This window comes from Procambarus clarkii, chromosome 76, assembly GCF_040958095.1.
Source record: "Procambarus clarkii isolate CNS0578487 chromosome 76, FALCON_Pclarkii_2.0, whole genome shotgun sequence".
NCBI lineage: Eukaryota > Metazoa > Arthropoda > Malacostraca > Decapoda > Cambaridae > Procambarus > Procambarus clarkii.
Window position 1 is genome coordinate 4,471,267 of NC_091225.1, and position 24,105 is coordinate 4,495,371.

Here is a 24,105-nt window from a genome sequence, read left to right on the forward strand (position 1 = left end):
TACTAGAATTTCTCTGGCGATGGATTGGTTGTGGGAAGAGATTATATGTTCCTTAATGGAGCCCTGTTGCTTATACATCGTTAAACTTACTTGGAGCTTACAGTCCCCAAGAGGGCATTTGAAGGCATAGACGACGTTAGTCTCTTTTAAAGCGTTCTGTTTTTTGTCTGGAGAGTTTCTCATGAGTAGGCTGGCCGTTTTTCTGGTTTTATAGTAAATCGTCAGTTGTATCCTCTGATTTTTGTCTGTAGGGATAACGTTTCTATTAACAATATCTTTCAGGACCCTTTCCTCCGTTTTATGAGCTGTGGAAAAGAAGTTCCTGTAAAATAGTCTAATAGGGGGTATAGGTGTTGTGTTAGTTGTCTCTTCAGAGGTTGCATGGCGTTTCACTTTCCTTCTTATGATGTCTTCGACGAAACCATTGGAGAAGCCGTTGTTGACTAGGACCTGCCTTACCCTACAGAGTTCTTCGTCGACTTGCTTCCATTCTGAGCTGTGGCTGAGAGCACGGTCGACATATGCGTTAACAACACTCCTCTTGTACCTGTCTGGGCAGTCGCTGTTGGCATTTAGGCACATTCCTATGTTCGTTTCCTTAGTGTAGACTGCAGTGTGGAAACCTCCGCTCTTTTCCATGACTGTTACATCTAGAAAGGGCAGCTTCCCATCCTTTTCCATCTCGTAAGTGAAACGCAGCACGGAACTCTGCTCAAATGCCTCCTTCAGCTCCTGCAGATGTCTGACATCAGGTACCTGTGTAAAAATGTCGTCAACATACCTGCAGTATATGGCCGGTTTCAAGTTCATGTCGACTAAGACTTTTTGCTCGATGGTACCCATGTAGAAGTTTGCAAACAGGACACCTAGGGGAGAACCCATGGCGACCCCATCTACTTGCTTATACATGTGCCCATCCGGGCTCAAGAAGGGTGCCTCTTTAGTACAAGCTTGGAGTAGTTTCCTCAGAATATTTTCTGGTATGTCAAGAGGAGTACAGGCTGGATCACGATACACTCTGTCGGCTATCATCCCGATTGTCTCGTCCACAGGTACGTCGGTAAACAGCGATTCTACGTCCAACGAGGCTCTTATCCCTGTGGCCCGTGTGCCCCGCAGTAAGTCAACAAATTCCTTTGGAGACTTCAGGCTGAAGGCGCAGGGAACATGAGGAGTCAGCAGGCCGTGTAGTCGCTTCGTCGGTCTGTACGTGGGTGTGGGTATCTGGCTAATGATTGGCCGAAGTGGGTTTCCAGGCATGTGTGTCTTGACATTTCCATACGCATATCCAGGTTTATATTCCCAATGATCTTTGGCAGGTGGAGTCCGGATTTCTTGGCGTTCACAGTTTCGATCAGTTTGTTGACCTTTGCTTTTAATTCGGCTGTAGTGTCCTTCGTTACCCTTTGGAACTTAGTTTGGTCAGAGAGTATGATGTTCATTTTCGCCAGATATTCATCTTTTTTAAGAATGACATATATTGGCGACTTGTCACCTCTCCAAACTAAGTTCCAAAGGGTAACGAAGGACATCATCATTGTATCATCGATAGATACAGTGATAGCAGGCGGCTTGACGTCCGCGAGGCACTACACATCAAGAAGCCAACACCAGCAATCAACAGCCAATTAATGCACAACTATATTCTATCCACCTCAAGACTCCGCTCCAATATAAAAGCATCAAGAAATATGGACCAATAGGCTTTCTACAATTACTTCCATTCAATACCCATTGTTTCGTGTACTGTCTTGTGTTTGAATTTAATACCCATTCAATACCCATTGTTGAAAGCTTGTTTTCACCTCATCCACCTCACCCAAATGTAGATATAAAATCGAAGATGTTTAAGCTCTATTCAGTTTCAGTTGTGTGTTTGTAACTAAAGTCTTTGAAAATGTAATAAGTTTTACGAAACGTGCTCAAGTGTCGCGTCAGACTAGAAATAAAAATGAATTTTGGAGAATTGATCTTTGAATTACCATCAACAGTGAAAAGAAACGTAAGAAAGATCGAGAAAATTTGTGTTAGAATTATTAATCTTACTTTTCGGTCATATTTAATAATATATATCTACAGGAAAGACTGCTACCAAAATATTGCTACCAATGCTACTACTAATATATATATATATATATATATATATATATATAATATATATATATATATATATATATATATATATATATATATATATATAATATATATATATATATATATATATAGATATATATATATATATATATATATATATATATATATATATATATATATATATACTATGAGTTTTGATAACAGTTTTTTACCAATCAATACATTAAAATTTATAAATGAATCTCAAGGGTCGGTCACAGCGTGAACGAGCTAAGCCTGAGAATGTGCTGATATATGTGGTAGTCATCGTTTTATATGGTGAAAAGGGAATATGTGTGTGTGTGTGTGTGCTCATGTGGAGCGTTTAGTTTCAATTATAGAGAGACTTACAGTATATGAAAATCTTGGATTCATGAGTTGAATACAAATTTATGTGGTGATTGATGATTATATGGAGTGTTTTGAAATTCATGTGATGATGGGACATTAATTTGGTGATAAAGGTTTATTGAGGTGATAAAAGATTAATGTAGTGATTAAAGAATTTATGGGGAAATTGGGGGAATTCATATGGTGCTGGGGATTCATAGAGAAATTGTAATATATTGTTGCATAGGAAAATTATTTATTAGATATAGAAAAGTAATTAAGCAATATAAGTCAATAATTTATTAAATGGTTTTAGTTACTGCAACAAATGCTTTCTTAAATAAAAGTACGGTTTCGAACCTGACATTGAGTCTTCTGGCAAAGTCGAGGAATAATCGTGTGTTGAGAGAGTCTACGAGAATCACTGAACTGCCTCGTTCATTATTGTTGCTTCTATAGTCCATATATGGGAAAATGGCATGGTAGAAAACTTAATCTTGTGGCCCATGAGGTTGTGAAACTGCTCTGCTGGAGAGACGAAACTTAAACTTTTAAGTTCGGTATCATTAATTTGAAAGCTAATCATTTTACTAGTTAAAAACATTTCGTTACACAGAAGCTAAAACCGCAAGATATCTAGAACAATAAAAATGTTTAGCTTTTAGAAAATGGCGTATGTGATGGTATGGATTGAAAAGATTAGATCGGATAGCAATGAACATAATATTTGTAAAATTAAGGAAAATCACACGTAGGATGTGTGAAAGAGACTATAAAATATGGATGTCTACAGTCGAAGAACTGTACAGTATATTTTCAAATTTATTTAAGTGATATACAAGCTAAGAGGTAGGTAGGCCCACTTCTTGGAGAATATACACTGTGAGTTTACTTTAGTCTCGGGATAAGAATACAACTGAAGTGTATATGCTGGTTTGGTCAAGAAGCTAGTGTGGTGGCCCTAATACCCCTTCCATGGACAATAGGCTTTAAGCCCTACACAACACCAAATATATGACTGTCTTTTAAAAAATATTTGCGTCTCAAGTAATCCTTAAATTATTTTACTTGGAATATAGATTTTTTGCATGTTTTGAACTCTTCCTTATGGTATAGCACAGTGATAAAAACTAAACGTGATGACCGCCTGAGTATGGCTAATATAAATTAATAAAATTAAAATAAAAGTAACAAACGTTGTATTAACGTGGTCTTAGCAGTGAAAGTAAATATATGACGAATTTGTATTCTAGGATGGTAATGTGTTTGGTACGGTGAAAATATAATTTTACCATGAAAGAGTTCGTCCAAGGGAAGAGGGAGGGAGGTGAGGCACCAGTGGTGGACCAGCTGGACGTCTGGCTCGCCGGTGTTGCAGTACAGACAACGCCGGTACACCCGCACACTGCTTGATAATTCTGAAGGTGAGGGATCGTCTGTAAAAAATTAGTTTTCGCTATTTTGTGTATACACATAGGCTTATGTATATGTTTTACTGTTTCTAAATTAAGGAGTTTTCCCAAGAACTGATTGTACTGTACTCTTACCCTAATTAGATATATTTATATATATTCCAGATCGGTATCTCATGGTGTTTATATTCTCATTGGCTATTGGTAATCTTTAGTGGGCACTGATCATTCGTCACTTTGTTTACATATTTTTTTTTCTATTGGTAATCACAAAAGCAAACTATGTTATTTTACTTTGACAGCTGTTGCGTTAGACTTTGCTTCAGTACTGGAACCTAGTCGCCCTAAGCGTAATATTTTTTAACAAATATATTATTTTGTTAAATGCAGGAAATCTAGAATGAAAGAAGGTGATTTAAAAACATTGTTGAAACTTATATCTCAAACTATACGAAACATTAGCAGTTTTTTGTTTTGCAACTCTATATGTTTGTTTATTTGTCTGTCAGTGGACAATGAGTCTGTATGTATGTATATTTGTCTGCAATCATATGCATGAATGTATGTATGTACGTATGTATATATGTATGTATGTAAGAATATCTTCAAATGGGTTGAAGCCACACAGATACGAAAAAGCTTGAATGATTCCCAAGCCAATATGCAACTGAAAATATGCAACAGGTACGACAGTTGCATAGTGCTCCTGGCTGTCTGGGTTCAGGTCACTACTGGGGTGTAGAGTTTTCAGTTGCAAATTGGCTTGGGGACTTTTCAAGCCTGTTCGCATGTACTGCTCACTTGGCCCCATAGAGTGATTTTATTCGATGAAATAAGTATGCCTAAGCTTTCCACCAGGTGCCATCAGGACATTGGGATATAGCATCGGCTACCAATGTCTTTTGTACGATCACGGTTGGCCAAGTGGTTAAGGTACCAGGTACGCCAGTTGCATAGTTCTCCTAGCTGTCTGCGTTCGAGAGTTTCTTCTGAGGTGTGGAGTTTTCAGTTGCATATTGGTTTGGGGACCATTCAAGCTTGTTTGCATTTGTATTGCTCACGTGGCCCCACAACGCAAAATGATTCGAGTAAATAACTATGCCCAAGCTTACCACCAAGTGCCGTCGGGACATTGGGGGATATAGCCTCGGCTACCAATGTCTTTTGTACAGACACAGTTGGTCAAGTGGTTAAGGTACCAGGTGCTCCTGGCAGTCTGGGTTCGAGTCACTTCTGGGATGTGCAGTTTTCAGCTGCATATTGCCTTGGGGACCATTCAAGCTTCTTCGCAAATGTGTTGCTCACGTGGCCCCAAAAGTGAGGTGAGTCGATGAAATAACTATGCCCAAGCTTACCACCAAGTGCAGTTGGGACGTTGGAGACTAAGCCTCGGCTACCAATGTCTTTTGTATGATCACGGTTGGTCAAGTGGCTTAGGTACCAGGTACGCTAGTTGCATAGTGCTCCTAGTTGCCTGGGTTCGAGTCACTTCTGGGGTATGAAATTTTAGTTGCATATTGGTTTGGGGACCATTCAAGATTGTTCGCATTTGTGTTCCTCACGTGGCCCCCACAAAATGAGGTGATTCGATGAAATAACAATGCCCAACCTTACCACCAAATGCCATCATAACGTTGGTGATATAGCCTTGCCTACATGTCTTTTGTACGGTCAGGGTTGGTCAAGTGGTTAAGGTACCAGGTACGCCAGTTGCATAGTGCTCCTGGCTGTCTGGGTTCGAGTCACTTCTGGGGTGTGGAAATTTCAGTTGCATATTGCCTTGGGGACCATCCAAGCTTGTTCGCATTTGTATTGCTCACGTGGCCCCACAAAGTGAGACGCTATGTGAGGGGCCATATATATGTATATATATATATATATATATATATATATATATATATATATATATATATATATATATATATATATATATATATATATATATATATATATTGGTGTATACTGGCAGCAGGTTTTCTTTCAAACATGTTTCATTGAATATGACCGCATATTCTGTATTTATTATTTTCTGGTTTAGGGCTTCTATCCCTCTAACTATTTTCTTAGCATCAGGGCTTAATTGGAATAGGAGTTCTCCAAAACTCATTTTCGTACTTTTAAGGTGAAGAAAAGAAGTGATTTACTATAGAGTGTATTACACTTATTTGTATAATTTGCACGACGTTTCGAACCTCCATGGTTCATTCTCAAGTGAACAGATCTTACAATACTAGTTGATTTTATACCCGCATTAGGTCAGGTGATAATACAATGAAGGTGTAAAACATGGGGGGATACATAAGGGATAAACATAGGGGCTGCAGAAGGCGTATTGGCCCATACGAGGCATCTCCTATCCAAACACAAAGATTAATCCAGTGTAATTGGCCTGTTATGTTGGACATTGTCTTCTGTGTTGGCATCGATATGTTCTTGTCTTGTCCTTACTCTCATGGTGGGTAGAGTAAATAGTTCCGTGATTTGGGTGTTCATGGTAGGTCGCTCTATTCTTATGTGAATTGCCTCAAGAATTTGTAATCTTCTTGAATCTTGGGTTTTGTCTATTATGCAAGTATTCTTGTTCAACATTTCTCTTGTTAGAGTAATGTCATGGCTTGTCTCATGTGATTCCTAGGGGCACCAGATTGAAGGTGGCATGTCAAACGCCTCGTCAGCTTGGTCGACGTCATACCTATGTACTTACATTGAAGGTTACATCCTTCGTGGGGGCAAGTGTACATGTATACAACGCTTGACTGCTGTAGAGGGTTCTCCGTCGGCTTCGGGCTGTTTTTGATAAGGAGTTCGGAAGTCTTCTTGGTTTGTAGAATATTATCAGGTTTATGTTTTGGTTAGGAGTAGTGCTTTTTACTCCTTTACGGATTATTTCTTTCATTATTCTTTGCTCTTTTATATGTTCACTGTGCATGGTTGATTTGTAATATAATTTTATTGGGGGTGTTTGTGGTTTCTGTTCTAGGTTCTGAATTATACCAACGGTCCAAGTGTCTTCTTATAGCAGCGTTTATTTCCGCGTTGCTATATCCGTTGTTCACCAATACCTGAGTTACTCTTTCAAACTCTCTACTCACGTTGCTCCATTCAGAGCAGTGGGTAAGCGCTCGACGAATATAAGCATTGAGAACACTGGCTTTGTATCTTTGGGGCACTCACTTCTACCGTTCAGGCATAATCCTATGTTGGTGGGCTTGGTATATACGTTGGTGCTTAAAGAGGTTCCTGTTTTTGTTATTAGTACATCCAAGAATGGCAGACTGTTATTTTCACTATTTTCATGTGTAAATCGGAGTACTGACTCTCTCTCTAGGTGTCTTTTTAGGTCAATTATGAAAATAGTGAAAATAACAGTCTGCCATTCTTGGATGTACTAATAACAAAAACAGGAACCTCTTTAAGCACCAACGTATATACCAAGCCCACCAACATAGGATTATGCCTGAACGGTAGAAGTGAGTGCCCCCAAAGATACAAAGCCAGTGTTCTCAATGCTTATATTCGTCGAGCGCTTACCCACTGCTCTGAATGGAGCAACGTGAGTAGAGAGTTTGAAAGAGTAACTCAGGTATTGGTGAACAACGGATATAGCAACGCGGAAATAAACGCTGCTATAAGAAGACACTTGGACCGTTGGTATAATTCAGAACCTAGAACAGAAACCACAACACCCCCAATAAAATTATATTACAAATCAACCATGCACAGTGAACATATAAAAGAGGAAAGAATAATGAAAGAAATAATCCGTAAAGGAGTAAAAAGCACTACTCCTAACCAAAACATAAACCTGATAATATTCTACAAAACCAAGAAGACTTCCGAACTCCTTATCAAAAAACAGCCCGAAGCCGACGGAGAACCCTCTACAGCAGTCAAGCGTTGTATACATGTACACTTGCCCCCACGAAGGATGTAACCTTCAATGTAAGTACATAGGTATGACGTCGACCAAGCTGACGAGGCGTTTGACATGCCATCTTCAATCTGGTGCCCCTAGGAAGCACATGAGACAAGCCCATGACATTACTCTAACAAGAGAAATGTTGAACAAGAATACTTGCATAATAGACAAAACCCAAGATTCAAGAAGATTACAAATTCTTGAGGCAATTCACATAAGAATAGAGCGACCTACCATGAACACCCAAATCACGGAACTATTTACTCTACCCACCATGAGAGTAAGGACAAGACAAGAACATATCGATACAACACAGAAGACAATGTCCAACATAACAGGCCAATTACACTGGATTAATCTTTGTGTTTGGATAGGAGATGCCTCGTATGGGCCAATACGCCTTCTGCAGCCCCTATGTTTATCCCTTATGTATCCCCCCATGTTTTTCACCTTCATTGTATTATCACCTGACCTAATGCGGGTATAAAATCAACTAGTATTGTAAGATCTGTTCACTTGAGAATGAACCATGGAGGTTCGAAACGTCGTGCAAATTATACAAATAAGTGTAATACACTCTATAGTAAATCACTTCTTTTCTTCACCTTAAAAGTACGAAAATGAGTTTTGGAGAACTCCTATTCCAATTAAGCCCTGATGCTAAGAAAATAGTTAGAGGGATAGAAGCCCTAAACCAGAAAATAATAAATACAGAATATGCGGTCATATTCAATGAAATATATATATATATATATATATATATATATATATATGTGTGTGTGTGTGTCATACCTAGTAGCCAGAACGCACTTCTCAGCCTACTATGCAAGGCCCGATTTGCCTAATAAGCCAAGTTTTCATGAATTAATGTTTTTTCGACTACCTAGCCTACCTAACCTAACCTTACCTAACTTTTTCGGCTACCTAACCTAACCTAACCTATAAAGATAGCTTAGGTTAGGTAGGGTTGGTTAGGTTAGGTTAGGTTAGGTTAGGTAGGGTTGGTTAGGTTCGGTCATATATCTACGTTAGTTTTAACTCAAATTTAAACAAAATAACTTATACATAATGAAATGGGCTGATTTTTCATTTCATAAGAAAAAAATAGAAAAATATGTAAATTCATGAAAACTTGGCTTATTAGGCAAATTGGGCCTTGCATAGTAGGCCGAGTACGACGTTCTAGCTACTAGGTACAACATATATATATATATATATCTAAACCTTAAGACAGCACACACCTAGGAGCTCCCCTGGGGTTGAATGCCATCGATGAGGTCCTTGATATGAAAATCGCCGACCTTAAGAGGATGGATGGGAGGATTGAGGATACTGATGCTCATGATGCACTCTACCTCATCACCAGATGTCTGTCCCTCCCCAGGTTAACCTACTTTCTGAGGTGTTCACCATCTTACAGTAGCCAAAAACTAAGTGAGTATGACCGGTTACTGAAATCAGTGCTAGAAAAAGCCCTTAACCTCTCTCTTGATGACCTACAGTGGAAACAAGCCTCTCTTCCTGTAAGACTTGGGGGCCTCGGAGTTCGAACAGCAACGCAAATAGCTGTCCCAGCCATCCTGTCCTCCTTATCAGCATCTGACGACCTTGTGAAGGAAATTCTACCTGCCCACTTACATCAGCTGGCAGGTGTACATGATCCCAATTTTACACGCTGTGCCACAGAGTGGGCCTCTCGTGCAGGCCCATCATGTCAACCACCATCCCCAAAAGCCCACAAGCAATCCAGCTGGGATGGCCACATTGTAGACCAAGTTGCTGCAGAGTGCCTGGGTGCTGCAACAACACAACACGACATTGCTCGCCTCACAGCAGTAGCAGCCCCACATGCAGGGGATTTCCTGTTAGCAACCCCAATGTCGGCAACTGGCACGCGTCTCACACCACACGCCCTCCGAATTGCTGTGGCACCTCGCCTTGCTGCCCCAATCCACACCAGATATAGGTGTATTTGCGGCGAGGTGGTGGCCGACAGGTACGGCCACCATGGCCTACTCTGCCAAAGCACAGGGGATGGCACTCGAAGCACAGTGAAGTTAACGACATCATCAAGAGGAGCTTCACGACAGCTGGATGCCCAGCTGAAAGAGAGCCCCGTTATCTAACGCCCCGTAACCCTGATGCTCTTATTGGTCGCCAGGATGGTATCACAATGAACCCCTGGAAGAATGGCAAGCAGTTGGTATGGGACTACACGTGCGTATCAACCCTGGCTAACACCTACATTGACCTCAGTGTTGCACAACCAGGTGGCGCTGCCACCACAGGGAAGCAGCCAAATCCCGTAAGTATAGAGAACTGGATCACCACTACAATTTTGTCCCCATTGCTTCTGAGACACTCGGCGCCTGGGGTAAAAGTGCTACCAGTTTTTTGAAGGAACTGGGTTCTAGGCTCATTGAAACAACAAGGGACCCTAGAGCTGCCAGCTTTCTTTTCCAGCACCTCAGCGTGTCGATACAGAGGGGAAATGCGCACTGCATCCAGGGTTCCTGCCCGCCATCTGAGGAGCTGGAGGAACTCGACAACCTATGATAACCATCTTTGTAACCTATATGTAACTCCTTTTTTGTAACAAAGTTCAAATAAAGCAAATATATATGTGTACATACAAAAGAATGGGGGTGGTAGGAGAAGATAATATTAGTGTTGAGTGAGAAACCACAAGGTTTCCTCTGAATACTTTTTATTTTCTTCTCCGAGGCTATGGGTCCCCACATTGGCACCAGAGGTGGTACCCTCACAAATTTATATATTAATATATATATATATATATATATATATATATATATATATATATATATATATATATATATATATATATATATGTCGTACCTAGTAGCCAGAACGATCTTCTCAGCCTACTATGCAAGGCCCGATGTGCCTAATAAGCCAAGTTTTCCTGAATTAATATATTTTCTCTAAATTTTTTCTTATGAAATGTTAAAGCTACCCATTTCATCAAGTATGAGGTCAATTTTTTTTTTATTGGAGTTAAAATTAACGTAGTTATATGACCGAACCTAACCAACCCTACCTAACCTAACCTATCTTTATAGGTTAGGTTAGGTAGCCGAAAAAGTTAGGTTAGGTTAGGTAGGTTAGGTAGTCGAAAAACAATTAATTCATGAAAACTTGGCTTATTAGGCAAATCGGGCCTTGCATAGTAGGCTGAGAAGTGCGTTCTGGCTACTAGGTACGACATATATATATATATATATATATATATATATATATATATATATATATATGTCGTACCTAGTAGCCAGAACTCACTTCTCAGCCTACTAATCAAGGCCCGATTTGCCTAATAAGCCAAGTTTTCCTGAATTAATATATTTACTATAATTTTTTTCTTATGAAATGATAAAGCAACCCTTTTCTCTATGTATGAGGTCAATTTTTTTTTATTGGAGTTAAAATTAACGTAGATATATGACCGAACCTAACCAACCCTACCTAACCTAACCTAACCTATATTTATAGGTAAGGTTAGGTTAGGTAGCCAAAAAAAGCTAGGTTAGGTTAGGTTAGGTAGGTTAGGTAGACGAAAAAAACATTAATTCATGAAAACTTGGCTTATTAGGCAAATCGAGCCTTGAATAGTAGGCTGAGAAGTGCGTTCTGGCTATTAGGTACGACATATATATATATATATATATATATATATATATATATATATATATATATATATATATAAAGTTTGTGAGGGTACCACCTCATATATATATATATATATATATATATATATATATATATATATATATATATATATATATATATATATATATGAGGTGGTACCCTCACAAACTTTATATATATATATATATATATATATATATATATATATATATATATATATATATATATATATATATATATATATATATATATATATATATCTATATATATATATATATATATATATATATATATATATATATATATATATATATTAGTATATTTTGGTAGCAGTCTTTCCTGTAGACATATAATATTAAATATGACCGAAAAAGTAAGATTAATAATTCTAACACGAATTTTCTCAATCTTTCGTACATTTCTTTTCACTGTTGGAGGTAATTCAAAAATCAATTCTCCAAAATTCATTTTTATTTCTAGTCTGACGCGGCACTTGAGCGCGTTTCGTAAAACTTATTACATTTTCAAAGACTTTACATATACACAACTGAATAGAACTTACATATCTTCGATTTGTTTATATCTACATTTGAGTGAGGTGGATGGGGTGAGGTGGTATTTAATAGGGTATTAATTTCATCAACACAAGACAGAAAACGAAACAATGGGTATTGAAATGGAAGTGATTGTAGAAAGCCTATTGGTCCATATTTCTTGATGCTTCTATATTGGAGGGGAGTCTTGAGGTGGGTAGAATATACTTGTGCATTAATTGGCTGTTGATTGCTGGTGTTGACTTCTTAATGTGCAGTGCCTCGCAAACGTCAAGCCGTCTGCTATCGCTGTATCTATCGATGATTTCTGTGTTGTTTACTAGGATTTCTCTGGCGATGGTTTGGTTGTGGGAAGAGATTATATGTTCCTTAATGGAGCCCTGTTGCTTATGCATCGTTAAACGCCTAGAAAGAGATGTTGTTGTCTTGCCTATATACTGGGTTTTTTGGAGCTTACAGTCCCCAAGTGGGCATTTGAAGGCATAGACGACGTTGGTCTCTTTTAAAGCGTTCTGCTTTGTGTCTGGAGAGTTTCTCATGAGTAGGCTGGCCGTTTTTCTGGTTTTATAGTAAATCGTCAGTTGTATCTTCTGATTTTTGTCTGAAGGGATAACGTTTCTATTAACAATATCTTTCAGGACCCTTTCCTCCGTTTTATGAGCTGTGGAAAAGAAGTTCCTGTAAAATAGTCTAATAGGGGGTATAGGTGTTGTGTTAGTTGTCTCTTCAGAGGTTGCATGGCGTTTCACTATCCTTCTTATGATGTCTTCAACGAAACCATTAGAGAAGCCGTTGTTGACTAGGACCTGCCTTACCCTACAGAGTTCTTCGTCGACTTGCTTCCATTCTGAGCTGTGGCTGAGAGCACGGTCGACATATGCGTTAACAACACTCCTCTTGTACCTGTCTGGGCAGTCGCTGTTGGCATTTAGGCACATTCCTATGTTCGTTTCCTTAGTGTAGACTGCAGTGTGGAAACCTCTGCTCTTTTCCATGACTGTTACATCTAGAAAGGGCAGCTTCCCATCCTTTTCCATCTCGTAAGTGAAACGCAGCACTTAACTCTGCTCAAATGCCTCCTTCAGCTCCTGCAGATGTCTGACATCAGGTACCTGTGTAAAAATGTCGTCAACATACCTGCAGTATATGGCCGGTTTCAAGTTCATGTCGACTAAGACTTTTTGCTCGATGGTACCTATGTAGAAGTTTGCAAACAGGACACCTAGGGGAGAACCCATGGCGACCCCATCTACTTGCTTATATATGTGCCCATCCGGGCTCAAGAAGGGTGCCTCTTTAGTACAAGCTTGGAGTAATTTCCTCAGAATATTTTCTGGTATGTCAAGAGGAGTACAGGCTGGATCACGATACACTCTGTCGGCTATCATCCCGATTGTCTCGTCCACAGGTACGTTGGTAAACAGCGATTCTACGTCCAACGAGGCTCTTATCCCTGTGGCCCGTGTGCCCCGCAGTAAGTCAACAAATTCCTTTGGAGACTTCAGGCTGAAGGCGCAAGGAACATAAGGAGTCAGCAGGCCGTTCAGTCGCTTCGCCAGTCTGTACGTGGGTGTGGGTATCTGGCTAATGATTGGCCGAAGTGGGTTTCCAGGCTTGTGTGTCTTGACATTTCAATGCGGGTACGGATACTTTCGTCGATGTTGCTATTTCTCCACTCCGTACCCGCATTGAACAGCACCTCGACATCCTCACAGACCAACATCACCTCAGCACTGAAACAAGGATTATCAAGAAACTAACAACATTATATGGAGGACCTATGGCAATTCCACGACCAAGAGATGGCTTCCTGAACTTTGCAGGAATTAACCTCACTGAGGACCAAGTCACTCTCCTAAATCTGGGCATAAACTGTCACGTTATGTCCAGACCGAGTGAGATGGCCCGGAAAGTAGAGTTAGAAATTCTGTTGGACGACATATTCGACCTCGAGACACAAAAGAAGGTCACTACCAAAGATACCTTACAAGCAGAACTTATTGCAGAAGGAGGAAAGAATCGAGGCAATTACAGAAGCACCATACTGTCCCCCGAGCTCAAAGCGGCAGCTAAAAGCCTTCGTGAGAACAAGGAGATAGTTGTCAGGAGAGGTGACAAGTCGCCAATATATATCATTCTTAAAAAAGACGAATATCTGGCGAAAATGAACCTCATACTCTCTGAACAAACTTAGTTCCAAAGGGTAACGAAGGACACTACAGCCGAATTGAAAGCAAAGGTCAGCAAACTGATCGAAACTGTGAACGCCAAGAAATCCGGACTCCACCTGCCAAAGATCATTGGGGAATATAAACCTGGATATGCGTATGGAAATGTCAAGACACACAAGCCTGGAAACCCACTTCGGCCAATCATTAGCCAGATACCCACACCCACGTACAGACTGGCGAAGCGACTCAACGGCCTGCTGACTCCTTATGTTCCTTGCGCCTTCAGCCTGAAGTCTCCAAAGGAATTTGTTGACTTACTGCGGGGCACACGGGCCACAGGGATAAGAGCCTCGTTGGACGTAGAATCGCTGTTTACCAACGTACCTGTGGACGAGACAATCGGGATGATAGCCGACAGAGTGTATCATGATCCAGCCTGTACTCCTCTTGACATACCAGAAAATATTCTGAGGAAATTACTCCAAGCTTGTACTAAAGAGGCACCCTTCTTGAGCCCGGATGGGCACATGTATAAGCAAGTAGATGGGGTCCCCATGGGTTCTCCCCTAGGTGTCCTGTTTGCAAACTTCTACATGGGTACCATCGAGCAAAAAGTCTTAGTCGACATGAACTTGAAACCGGCCATATACTGCAGGTATGTTGACGACATTTTTACACAGGTACCTGATGTCAGACATCTGCAGGAGCTGAAGGAGGCATTTGAGCAGAGTTCCGTGCTGCGTTTCACTTACGAGATGGAAAAGGATGGGAAGCTGCCCTTTCTAGATGTAACAGTCATGGAAAAGAGCGGAGGTTTCCACACTGCAGTCTACACTAAGGAAACGAACATAGGAATGTGCCTAAATGCCAACAGCGACTGCCCAGACAGGTACAACAGGATTGTTGTTAACGCATATGTCGACCGTGCTCTCAGCCACAGCTCAGAATGGAAGCAAGTCGACGAAGAACTCTGTAGGGTAAGGCAGGTCCTAGTCAACAACGGCTTCTCTAATGGTTTCGTCGAAGACATCATAAGAAGAAAAGTGAAACGCCATGCAACCTCTTAAGAGACAATTAACACAACACCTATACCCCCTATTAGACTATTTTACAGGAACTTCTTTTCCACAGCTCATAAAACGGAGGAAAGGGTCCTGAAAGATATTGTTAATAGAAACGTTATCCCTACAGACAAAAATCAGAGGATACAACTGACGATTTACTATAAAACCAGAAAAATATGCCAGCCTACTCATGAGAAACTCTCCAGACACAAAGCAGAACGCTTTAAAAGAGACCAACGTCGTCTATGCCTTCAAATGCCCACTTGGGGACTGTAAGCTCCAAAAAACCCAGTATATAGGCAAGACAACAACATCTCTTTCTAGGCGTTTAACGATGCATAAGCAACAGAGCTCCATTAAGGAACATATAATCTCTTCCCTCAACCAAACCATCGCCAGAAAAATCCTAGTAAACAACACAGAAATCATCGATAGATACAGCGATAGCAGACGGCTTGACGTTTGCGAGGCACTGCACATTGAGAAGTCAACACCAGCAATCAACAGCCAATTAATGCACAACTATATTCTACCCACCTCAAGACTCCGCTCCAATATAGAAGCATCAAGAAATATGGACCAATAGGCTTTCTACAATCACTTCCATTTCAATACCCATTGTTTCGTGTTCTGTCTTGTGTTGATGAAATTAATACCCTATTAAATACCACCTCACCCCATCCACCTCACTCAAATGTAGATATAAATAAATCGAAGATATGTAAGTTCTATTACACGGGAGACATCTCCCGTCACGCAGGGTGCAGTCGCGCCTCCACAGATCTCCAGTATCTTCTATTGATACTGGTGATGGCTCAAAAGGGCCACCACTTACGAGCTATTCATGCCCGTGCCACCTTTTGGGTGGCTTCATCTTCATCTTAACACATTCACATGGGAGACATCTCCCGTCATGCAGGGTGCATTCGCACCTCCACAGATCTTCAGTATCAGCTCTTGATACTGGTAATGGCTTAAAATGGCCACCACTTACGAGCTATTCATGCCCGTGCCACCTTTTGGGTGGCTTCATCTTCATCTTAACACATTCACAAGGGAGACATCTCCCGTCATGCAGGGTGCATTCGCACCTCCACAGATCTTCAGTATCAGCTCTTGATACTGGTAATGGCATAAAAGGGCCACCACTTATGGGTTATTCATGCCCGTGCCACCTTTTGGGTTACTTAATCTTCATCAATCAATCAATCAATCAGTAAGTTCTATTCAGTTGTGTATGTGTAAAGTCTTTGAAAATGTAATAAGTTTTACGAAATGCGCTCAAGTGTCGTGTCAGACTAGAAATAAAAATGAATTTTGGAGAATTGATTTTTGAATTACCTCCAACAGTGAAAAGAAATGTACGAAAGATTGAAAAAAATCGTGTTAGAATTATTAATCTTACTTTTTCGGTCATATATATATATATATATATATATATGCGAACAAGCCTGAATGGTCCCCAGGACAATATGCAACTGAAAACTCACACCCCAGAAGTGACTCGAACCCATACTCCCAGAAGCAATGCAACTGGTATGTACAAGACGCCTTAATCCACTTGACCATCACGACCGGACATAATGAGGTGATAGCCGAGGCTATTTGAACCACCCCACCGCCGGCACTCGGATAGTAATCTTGGGCATAGCATTTTACCAAATCACCTCATTCTTTGGGGCACACGTGAGGAACACAAATGCGAACAAGCCTGAATGGTCCCCAGGACAATATGCAACTGAAAACTCACACCTCAGAAGTGACTCGAACCCATACTCCCAGAAGCAACGCAACTGGTATGTACAAGACGCCTTAATCCACTTGACCATCACGACCGGACATAATGAGGTGATAGCCGAGGCTATTTGAACCACCCCACCGCCGGCACTCGGATAGTAATCTTGGGCATAGCATTTTACCAAACCACCTCATTCTTTGGGGCACACGTGAGGAACACAAATGCGAACAAGCCTGAATGGTCCCCAGGACAATATGCAACTGAAAACTATGCCCAAGATTACTATCCGAGTGCCGGCGGTGGGGTGGTTCAAATAGCCTCGGCTATCACCTCATTATGTCCGGTCATGATGGTCAAGTGGATTAAGGCGTCTTGTACATACCAGTTGCGTTGCTTCTGGGAGTATGGGTTCGAGTCACTTCTGGGGTGTGAGTTTTCAGTTATATATATATATATATATATATATATATATATATATATATATATATATATATATATATATATATATATATATATATATATATATATATATATATATATATATATATATAGGGAGGGAGTACCACCTCTAGCTGGAAGAAAGGGGACCCATAGCCTCGGAGGAAACCACGCATAACGCATTAGAGGGAATGTTTAGATCCCCTCCAATACAGCTTCTGTGTGCTTTTCTCCTACCACCCCCTTCCTTTATATATATATATATATATATATATATATATATATATATATATATATATATATATATATATATATATATATATATATATATATATATATATATATATATATATATATATATATATATATATTATTAAATATGACCGAAAAAGTAAGATTAATAATTATAACACGAATTTTCTCAATCTTTCGTACATTTCTTTTCACTGTTGGAGGTAAATCAAAAATCAATTCTCCAAAATTCATTTTTATTTCTAGTCTGACGCGACACGAGCGCGTTTCGTAAAACTTATTACATTTTCAAAGACTTTTAGTTCACAAATACACAACTGAATAGAACTTACGCATCTCCGATTTTATATCTACATTTGAGTGAGGAGGAAGGGGTGATGTGGCATTAACACAAGACAGAACAAGATGTGGCATTAATAGGGTATTAATTTCATCAACACAAGACAGAACAAGAGTATTAATAGGGTATTAATTTCATCAACACAAGACAGAACACGAAACAATGGATATTGAATAGAAGTGTTTGTAGAAAGCCTATTGGTCCATATTTCTTGATGCTTCTATATTGGAGCGGAGTCTTGAGGTGGGTAGAATATAGTTGTGCAATAATTGGCTGTTGATTGCTAGTGTTGACTTCTTGATGTGTAGTGCCTCGCAAACGTCAAGCCGCCTGCTATCGCTGTATCTATCGATGATTTCTGTGTTGTTTACTAGGATTTCTCTGGCGATGGTTTGGTTGTGGGAAGAGATTATATGTTCCTTAATGGAGCCCTGTTGCTTATGCATCGTTAAACGCCTAGAAAGAGATGTTGTTGTCTTGCCTATATACTGTTTTTTTTGGAGCTTACAGTCCCCAAGAGGGCATTTGAAGGCATAGACGACGTTAGTCTCTTTAAAAGCGTTCTGTTTTGTGTCTGGAGAGTTTCTCATGAGTAGGCTGGCCGTTTTTCTGGTTTTATAGTAAATCGTCAGTTGTATCCTCTGATTTTTGTCTGTAGGGATAACGTTTCTATTAACAATATCTTTCAGGACCCTTTCCTCCGTTTTATGAGCTGTGAAAAAGAAGTTCCTGTAAAATAGTCTAATAGGGGGTATAGGTGTTGTGTTAGTTGTCTCTTCAGAGGTTGCATGGCTTTTCACTTTCCTTCTTATGATGTCTTCGACGAAACTATTGGAAAAGCCGTTATTGACTAGGACCTGCCTTACCCTACAGAGTTCTTCGTCGACTTGCTTCCATTCTGAGCTGTGGCTGAGAGCACGGTCGACATATGCGTTAACAACACTCCTCTTGTACCTGTCTGGGCAGTCGCTGTTGGCATTTAGGCACATTCCTATGTTTGTTTCCTTAGTGTAGACTGCAGTGTGGAAACCTCCGCCCTTTTCCATGACTGTTACATCTAGAAAGGGCAGCTTCCCATCCTTTTCCATCTCGTAAGTGAAACGCAGCACTTTTTTATTTCTGCCAAAAACCCAGTATATAGGCAAGACAACAACATCTCTTTCTAGGCGTTTAACGATGCATAAGCAACAGGGCTCCATTAAGGAACATATAATCTCTTCCCACAACCAAACCATCGCCAGAGAAATCCTAGTAAACAACACAGAAATCATCGATAGATACAGCGATAGCAGGCGGCTTGACGTTTGCGAGGCACTACACATCAAGAAGTCAACACCAGCAATCAACAGCCAATTATTGCACAACTATATTCTACCCTCCTCAAGACTCCGCTCCAATATAGAAGCATCAAGAAATATGGACCAATAGGCTTTCTACAAACACTTCTATTCAATATCCATTGTTTCGTGTTCTGTCTTGTGTTGATGAAATTAATACCCTATTAATACTCTTGTTCTGTCTTGTGTTGATGAAATTAATACCCTATTAATGCCACATCTTGTTCTGTCTTGTGTTAATGCCACATCACCCCTTCCACCTCCATATAAAAAATAAATAAAAAGTATTCAGAGGAGACCTTGTGGTTTCTCACTCAACACTAATATTATCTTCTCCTACCACCCCCATTCTTTTGTATGTACACATATATATTTGCTTTATTTGAACTTTGTTACAAAAAAGGAGTTACATATAGGTTACAAAGATGGTGATACAAAGATGAGGACCGTTGAGCCCTAAGTATTAGTGTTGCCCTGCGCCTTGCTGCCACAATCTCCACCAAAAACCGGTGTATCTCTGGCTTTGCGTCAGCAGACCAATACGACAGCCATGGTCTCATCTGTCGTAAGTCACTGGGAAAGATTGTCAGACATGAAGACACTAATCTGTTCATGTGCTGCGATCCTATTTGCGTTCCCTATTTATGCTCTATTCTTCCTTTACGATGTAGTCCTCAATTATTTGCATTATGTACCTGACCTCCCTAATGGTATAAACCCAATATGCCCAGCACTCTCCCTTCTCGTGAGAATGAACCATGTGGGTTCGAAACGTTGTGTACATTAATAATAAGTAATACATGCTACAATTAATTACTTATTTTTATTCACCTAGAACAAAGATGGCATTTGGTGAAATCATATTATAAATTACAAAAACGTGGATTTCCACACCTTTTTTCTCTTTAGGTTTCTGGGTCACTGATGTTTCAGAACGAAGAGACATGAGGAAAGAGGGGTCGTGGAGGGCCAGGTAGAGGGTGTGGTGGATGGTGTGGAGTGATGCGTGGTGGAGGAAGGCATGGTGGAGGGCGAGGTAGAGGGCGTGGACAGTGTTGCGGAGACTGTGGTGGAGGAGCACGGCCCTCACCCCCGCCCTCTCACCTATGGCTATCACCACCGTCTCCGGCAGCCGCCACAGTCCAGACATCTCCACCAACCTGAAGAGAAGTAATAGTTTTGGTATATCGTATTAGTATCAAGTAAGTATCAAGTTATATTATATCGGATTCACCAAGGATCCTCCAGAGAGACAAATGATACCTTTGAGGTATTAGGAAGGCAAGATATAGGATCACCCAAAAAAACAAGGCTTTCGACCAGGAGGTGAACAACTGCAAGTGGAACATTGCAGTTAGAATAAAAAATGGAGGAAGAAGTTGTTCCATTGTAACACCTCCCCATTGCTACTCCACCTTCTCACTTAAACCCCAGCTTAAAACTGCTTGCAAGCTCAGTGTGACCCTCACTGAACTCCCAGTTAACTGTTAAAATGAAATATTAAATGGGGAAAGCAACAAAATAAAGAGTTAAATTTAAATAATGAATAATACCTAAACTTACAGCTGCCTCCACCTGCCTGAAACCTAAATGTGCCTGCACTGCTGATCTCCCAGGAAAGACAGAAATCAATAACTATGAAACTTGAAGGGCGTAGGAATCTGGGCAATAATGCTTGGGAATTAAATTTATAGAAAATCCTTTACTCTACTTGTTTAGACTCAAGGGCATCTTTAATTACCATTAAATGGTGGAGAACATGAGGGATTTTCAGTACAGCATATAAACACGACATATAACGACTCAGAATTATTAAGAAAGGGGATTAACTAAATACCACTAAATCAATATTCACTTTATTTAACAAAAGACACGTTTATTTAATAAATTGGCTCGAAAATATATCCTACTCTCAAGACATCACTATGAGGCAAAGGTATCCACAGATTGAACATGAGTACACAAGAAAACATTGCCTTATCTTGTAATTACCGTCCACAGATGTTGAATGGCTGCCCCTCAGATCCCTGGACCTGTCTCCAGGTCACACCCAAAACATACTGACTAAAATTTCCTTTGACTACTCCAGGGAGGCCTATGGTTTTCCCCATGAGCTTGGCTGGTGTGCCAAGTTAGGAGCGCCAATAAATTCAAACCAAAACTGGATGCCCTGGTCCCTTGGCGAATGGGTGTCCGGCACTTCCCTGGGGAAATCCGCCTCTCACACTTAGTCCAATCGCCTGAGCCCCAAGGTCTAGTACCCTGGCACCCAACCCGTTCTCGCAAATTTAATAAGTCAATATTGACTTATTAGTTGCGTGCATAGGTGACATACTAAACATAATAGTTTCCCTTGAAAAGCTTCATAGAAAACACCGACCTTACCTAACCTACTTAGTATGTTAAAATAAGCATCTTATAGCTTCGTAATTACAATTGTTACTTAACCTATTATAGGTATAGGTTAGGTAATAATTGTAATTACAAAGCAATAAGTTGCTTATCTTAATATACTAAGTAGGTTAGGTAAGGTCGGTGTTTTCTATGAAGCTTTTCAAGGGAAACTATTATGTTAAGTATGTCACCTATGCACATATTTAATAAGTCAATATTGACTTATTAAATTTGCGAGAACGGGTTGGGCACCACTACCCAATGAAACAAAAACCCCTGCTCTTGGCCACTGAAATGCTCTGACAACTGCCCGGAGGCGATCATCTCACAGAATTTTTGAAATAAGCAGTTACAACCAGATTCTTATGAACAAGCTTTGTCTGACCAGCCACCCAAGAGAAATTTGAGAATACGGTTTTATGGCACTGAGTTTATTAGCCCCAACTTGTCTATGGTTATAGAGTAGGCAGGGAAGAGGGAAAAGAGTCGGGAGGTAGAGAGGGAAATGAGTGGGGATGGAGTAGGGGGAAAAGTGGGCAGGATGAGGGCCAAGGGAGAGGGGGGGTCACCCAGCCATCAGTGGCCTCTTGACTCCACAGTTTTATGGCAGGAGATGGCCGGTGCAATGATTGGGAGGGGAGGGGGAAGGAAATAAAGGGAGGGATGAACAGAGGAGAGGGGGCGGGAAAGTGGGAAGGGGGGAGAAGAAAGGAGTGATGAGGCAACGGGAAGGGGGAGAATGAACAAAGGAGGGAAAGTCGAACAAGGGGAAGGGGAAAAGGTGAGAAGGTAGGTCTGTGCAACAGACCATTACAACCCCTCTCTTCAGAATTAGGAAATTTGTATGGTTGTTACTTTAAAGCACGAATTTCTTATCCTGCCCTACTATAACCATTAACTCAAGAAAAATAAATGAAAACTTTTTTAACCCAATAATATATTGACCCAATGCCTCAAAAAGAAAAGAAAAGTATGTTATCCTAACTAATTCCATACAATCTCCAATCACAATAATGGCACCCCCAAAATGTATGCCCAAAAATATATGAATACATAACAACATTAAAAACAACAAAGATACATTAAAAAATAAATGAGTGAGGAAGACCGTCCCTATGATTCCGGCTGTCACACTTGGATGCAGCCTCACATCCCTGCCAACTCCCTAGAAGACAAAACATCCTATACCTGTCCTGATATAGCAAAAATCAAATGTAAAAATCCATAGTTATCAACTAACATCTAGCTAAATCATAGGATAGTTATCAAATTATTCCTCCTGGAATCAAAATCAAACTCATCAACTTCACATTAAGTAAAAATAAAATTAAAGAAAATCGTCAAAATCCACAAAAAAATCAATAGAGGAATACTCCCTCGCAAGGTCCCAGTGTTCCACTCCACACCTGTGGCAAGTACATTTCACAGCATGTATCTGGTTCCTTAAAATCTAAAGAAAATACCCAAAATTAATTTTTATTAAAGAAATGTCCAAGGACATGTCTCTTAACCTAACAAAAATCCACTGGATATAAGTTTCTAAAACTCCTAGTATCCCAGAGTTCTTACTGAAGTCCACTGCAACAGAAGGGGAACACATTTTTCAGACTGTGAACAACACCCCGTTGTTCAATAAGTCCCCATAAAAAAATAAAAAAAATAAAGAAGAGAGAGAGAGAGAGAGAGAGAGAGAGAGAGAGAGAGAGAGAGAGAGAGAGAGAGAGAGAGAGAGAGAGAGAGAGAGAGAGAGAGAGAGAGAGAGAGAGAGAGAGAGAGAGAAAGAGAGGGAGAGAGGGAGGGAGGGAGGGAGGGAGGGAGGGAGGGAGGGAGAGGGATGGAGGGGAAGAGAGAGAGAGAGAGAGAGAGAGAGAGAGAGAGAGAGAGAGAGAGAGAGAGAGAGAGAGAGAGAGAGAGAGAGAGAGAGAGAGATAGAGAGATAGAGAGAGAGAGAGAGAGAGAGAGAGAGAGAGAGAGAGAGAGAGAGAGAGAGAGAGAGAGAGAGAGAGAGAGAGAGAGAGAGAGAGAGAGAGAGAGAGAGAGAGGGAGGGAGGGAGGGAGGGAGAGAGAGAGAGAGAGAGAGAGAGAGAGAGAGAGAGAGAGAGAGAGAGAGAGAGAGAGAGAGAGAGAGAGAGAGAGAGAGAGAGAGAGAGAGAGAGAGAGAGGAAGGGAGAGAGAGAGAGAGAGAGAGAGAGAAAGAGAGATAGATAGATAGATAGAGAGAGAGAGAGAGAGAGAGAGAGAGAGAGAGAGAGAGAGAGAGAGAGAGAGAGAGAGAGAGAGAGAGAGAGAGAGAGAGGGAGGGAGGGAGGGAGGGAGGGAGGGAGAGAGAGAGAGAGAGAGAGAGAGAGAGAGAGAGAGAG

The 24,105-nt window shown here is 40.5% G+C and overlaps 1 protein-coding gene across 1 annotated transcript in view; it reads right to left on the reverse strand.

The window, feature by feature from the left end:
- LOC138357134 (glutamate receptor-like) overlaps positions 1-24,105 on the reverse strand; it is a 270,984-nt gene that overhangs the window by 214,693 nt on the left and 32,186 nt on the right. The window contains 1 exon segment of the mRNA XM_069313781.1: positions 20,356-20,521. Within this exon segment, the coding sequence (XP_069169882.1) occupies positions 20,356-20,521 (166 nt within the window).